The sequence below is a fragment of the Electrophorus electricus genome, chromosome 3 (genome assembly GCF_041902795.1).
Source record: "Electrophorus electricus isolate QZ-2024a chromosome 3, ASM4190279v1, whole genome shotgun sequence".
Taxonomy (NCBI): domain Eukaryota; kingdom Metazoa; phylum Chordata; class Actinopteri; order Gymnotiformes; family Gymnotidae; genus Electrophorus; species Electrophorus electricus.
This window is the reverse complement of record NC_137499.1, coordinates 815,001-819,136: the sequence shown is the minus strand read 5'-3', so window position 1 is coordinate 819,136 and position 4,136 is coordinate 815,001. Positions and strand designations below refer to the sequence as shown.

The 4,136-nt window shown below is 42.1% G+C and overlaps 1 protein-coding gene across 2 annotated transcripts in view; it reads right to left on the bottom strand.

Annotated features, from left to right (window-relative positions):
- Positions 1-3,630: 3,630 nt before the first annotated feature.
- lmo1 (LIM domain only 1) overlaps positions 3,631-4,136 on the bottom strand; it is a 23,372-nt gene continuing 22,866 nt past the window's right edge. For both annotated transcript variants that reach the window (XM_027025333.3, XM_027025334.3), the window contains exon 4: positions 3,631-4,136. This exon is cut by the window's right edge and continues 48 nt beyond it. In XM_027025333.3, coding sequence (XP_026881134.1) covers positions 4,079-4,136 — 58 coding nt within the window. In that variant the 3' untranslated portion in view covers positions 3,631-4,078.

Here is a 4,136-nt window from a genome sequence, read left to right as displayed (position 1 = left end):
ACAGCAGCTCTTTGTCCAACGGGATGGAAAATTCCCTTATTGTCTCTTATATATTGAGTACATGGGGTCACCCCCCCCAACCCCGCCCCCTTACTCAGAGAGTTATTTTTTGGGGGAGCAGTATTCCTCATAAAAAGTCATTTTTGTTTGTCATCAGCATTTTAAACAGTGCCCACCGAGCTTAAAAGGCAGACAGATTGGAAAAGCAAGGAGGGGGAGGCTGCATAATGTTGGTGGGAATAAACTGAGCCTGCAAACGCCATAGGAGCAGTGCCATGTGCAGATTATTCACAGTTATATAACGCGGAGGCCGAGGAGCAGGCGCTTCTCATTTTGGCCACTTATCCCTCATTGTAGAGGGTCTGTATACTTCATTGCTGCTACTGCAGCTTATAGGATACATTTCAAAGCGGCAAATAAAAATTGGCTAAACTTCCAAAATTAGCACTTCAAAGTCAAACATGATTTGCAGTGAGGGTAAAGGGAGGGGTGTGTGTGCGTGTGCGTGTGTGTGTGTGTTTGTGTGTGTGTGTGTGTGTGTGTGTGCGTGTGTGTGTGTGTGTGTGTGTGTGTGTGTGTGTGTGGCTAATGCACAGAACACTCTGTGTAGACCTTAAAACCAATTTCTAGGCAAATTGGTTTAATTTAAGAATGAGATCACAGAATGAGGAAAACGCTGTGGGGGCAAGTTTATGCTTCTGCAGACGTTCCTTTCAACGTTCCTGGAGCTGCCACTTAGGAACATGGCCCACGTGCACAGGTCACCCTGCTCCAAAGTGAAGAGAAACCAGCAGACATCATATAGCATAGACCCTTTGGAACTGGTTTTTGCCATATTATTCTGATTACTCAGCCGAAAGCTAATGTCCGAGTCAAATGGCTTTGTTGATAGGCCAAACATTCCTGTTAGATGGATGCTGTATTATGTCCAAATGAACTGCAGTGTCCCTGGACCTCAATGTTATTCTAACTGTTGTAACTGCGGCTATGTGAGATCAGCCTTCATGTCTCTGGGCCCGACGGCGTAAGCCTGTCAGCGCTCTGACAGCAACAAGCAAGATGAGTTAAGAAACAAACGTGGCATCGTTACAACTGTCAAAACAAATGGGCACAAATGTTAAAAAACAAAAAAGCGCAGGACTTAGGGCCAACTTTGTATGTTTATTTCTCTGAATATGCATGTGGTACGAATTGTGTGTGTGTGTGTATGTGTGTGTGTTGGGGGGGGGGGGGTCTTTGATCCAGTGTTCATTAAAACATTGTTGGACTATAATGAGAGCTACAGTATGATAAGAGAGTCATGAGTTCATTAGCCTGCAGGGACAGAGAGAAAATCCACGTCACTGAAAAGCCTTAAGAGTATATCCAGAGTGGTACAGATCCGCGGTAGCTCGTTCAGACATGTAGGGTCTCTCTCTCTCTGTGTGTGTGTGTGTGTGTGTGTGGCAAGGCTGCAGCTGGGAACAGTGATTGTGTATGTTGCCTGGTGAGGTCTTTTCCTCATTATTTTTCCAGAAAACGAGCAATCAGCCGTCTAGCACGGAGCCTGATTGTCTCCCTCTGTAAATCAATCCAGGAGCTGCAATTATAAAGTCCTCTTATGTGGTGTAATTGCCATCACGCTAATCCTTTATTTCCACACCTGCTGGTGACTCTGCATTTTTAATGAATTTCTAATTAATGCACATTGTACATTTGATTTATTTGTTAGCAAATGATGTCGCCAGTCTGCTTCCCTCGCCTCACCCACGGCTCGGTACACGTTTTTTGGGGGGGAGGATTAAAAGGTGTGTGAGTGTGTGACTGTGTGAAAAGCAAAAGGTGCGCTTGTGTGTGTCGGCCCTGTACAGTGCGGAGGGCTTCACTGGAGCAGGTGTGGAAGCATGGTAAAAAACTGCGTTGATTTGTCGTTCGTTTGGCTGCGTGTGTGCGCCACTGGCTCCTGCTGCACTCGTCACAGTTCTCAGCATGCGCACCTGGGAAAATCAACACTTTTATTAGCATGTCGCTGATTGCTACAATTAGAGGTCAGGCCTTTCGAATGCGCCCGGTTGGTGCTGTTCGGTTCTGTGTATGTGAGTGTGCATGCGTTTCTGTGTACAGTGCGAGAAGGGTTTTTTTGTTGATGTTTTTTTTGAGGGAGAGTAAGCCTGGTCACCAAAGGATAAACAGTCACACAGGCAGACAGATGTGTACACACACACACACACACACACACCATTTCAGTGAGTCAGGCCAGTGGTCTGAATGTGCTAATGTGTGAATGCACATCTCCATGTGGTATTCCACATGGATAACTGCCACAGTACCAGAAACAATGACACTTGGATGACAATAACAACTTTAAAATGCAACTATAAACGTAGAAAAGAACAGCTTGTTTTTCATTTTTAGCTCTAACTTAAAGACTACCCTTTCCATGGGGAAAAAAATCGTCTTGAAGTTCATGTTTGTTCTTTTTAATTACTTTGTGTCCTTTTATGTCCAAAGTAGCTTTGAAAGCTCTTTGGGAGACTGGAAAAAGTTTTTCACCATGAATAGCATGAAAGCTTCCATTTAGTGAAACTATGGAGAGGAGTTTGGTTTTTATTGTGTTGGTTTACCAAGTATTGGACATCTGTACATGAAATTTCAATATACTGAAAAGACCCCAACTGATTCTCTCCCCATCTCACACTCACAGTGAATGAAACTAATTGCTTTAAATGGCAAAGCAGGTCTCCCGCAGCTTCTAGCTCACAGAAACAAGAATTACCACCAACAGATGAAAATCAAAAGTAACGTGACAAAAGATTGTGACGTCTCCATCCCAATCCGTTAATTGCACTTCCTTTGTACAGGAAAATGGTTCAGACACACTGCACTGAAGAGGCAGGTTTAACTCTTAATTATGGCAATGCACTTACTCAACCTTACACACTTTTTGTGCCAAAGGTATGGCTTCCATCCTTTTGAAATATTTTACCCAATGAACACAGCAAATGTTTGTAGTTTTTATGAAACAGTGTGTGTTTAGAGCAATAAAATTACTATTTGACACATTTAAATGATAAAACATATTCTGTGTAGTGCTGGTACGTATTATTGGCAGCGGACATTTACCCATTTGTGATACGAGGGTTACATTCCCATTGTCTGTAGAAATGCTGATGGTCGTTGCAAATTCGAGGAGGGCTTAAATGAACTGGGGCATACCGAGGTTTGATTTGAATCAAATCTCTAACGCAGAGGCTCGCTTATTCTTGAGCCAAATCACGTTCATAATCAGATGGCAATTAGAATGATGTGTGAGTCACCAGGAGCGGAGCCCAGACTGTACTTCCTTGTTCAGACCACATGCTGCTCTCCATACCACAACAGTTAGAGTTTTGAAGTCATTATTGTATTAAAGTGTGTGCCTTTATTCACCCACACCAAGTCCCTTTCTTTCTTCCGCATTCTTTTTGTTTAAAATCAATCTTCTTTTCATTTAGAGAAAAACTATTCATAAATGCTTTTTATAAATGCTCTTTGTGAATTTTTTTTTTTTTTTTTTTTTTTTTTAAAGAGATCCATAATTAAACATGATGCCATAGGTCAGGCCTCTTTGAATAAACTCTGAAATCAGAAAACCAAAACAATTCAAGAATGAACATTTAAGAATCTTTTTTTTAATTCACACTAGTAATAAAATTGCATTACAATTTCATAAAATAAATGTTCCAGTTTTTATATACAGAAAAAACAGACTGTACATTACCCTCCAAGGAGTCATATCACCCAAAAGGGTGGAGAGAAGAATTAAAGAAAAACAACAAAAAAACAAACCTGAAACAAACATCACAAAAAACATACAGGCAATACAGTGCTCAACTAAGCAGGCACAACTGTACAGTGAAACTTGTAACTGCTCAGTGTTGGATGGGGTGTAGGGGTGGGGGGCCAAACAGTGAGACATTTACAACAGAGCCCTTAGAGATCACCAGGGCTTTACTGTAAAAAGAACTGCAGGCAAATAGACAGACGCTCCTCTCTCTGGTAGCAGTTGAACATCCATCGAGTGTGTGTGTGTATGTGTGTGTGTCGACAGTCAGAGCAGCTATTGAACCTGCGTGTCAAAGCTTCCGTTGAGATGGCCCTCTTCATAGTCCATCTGA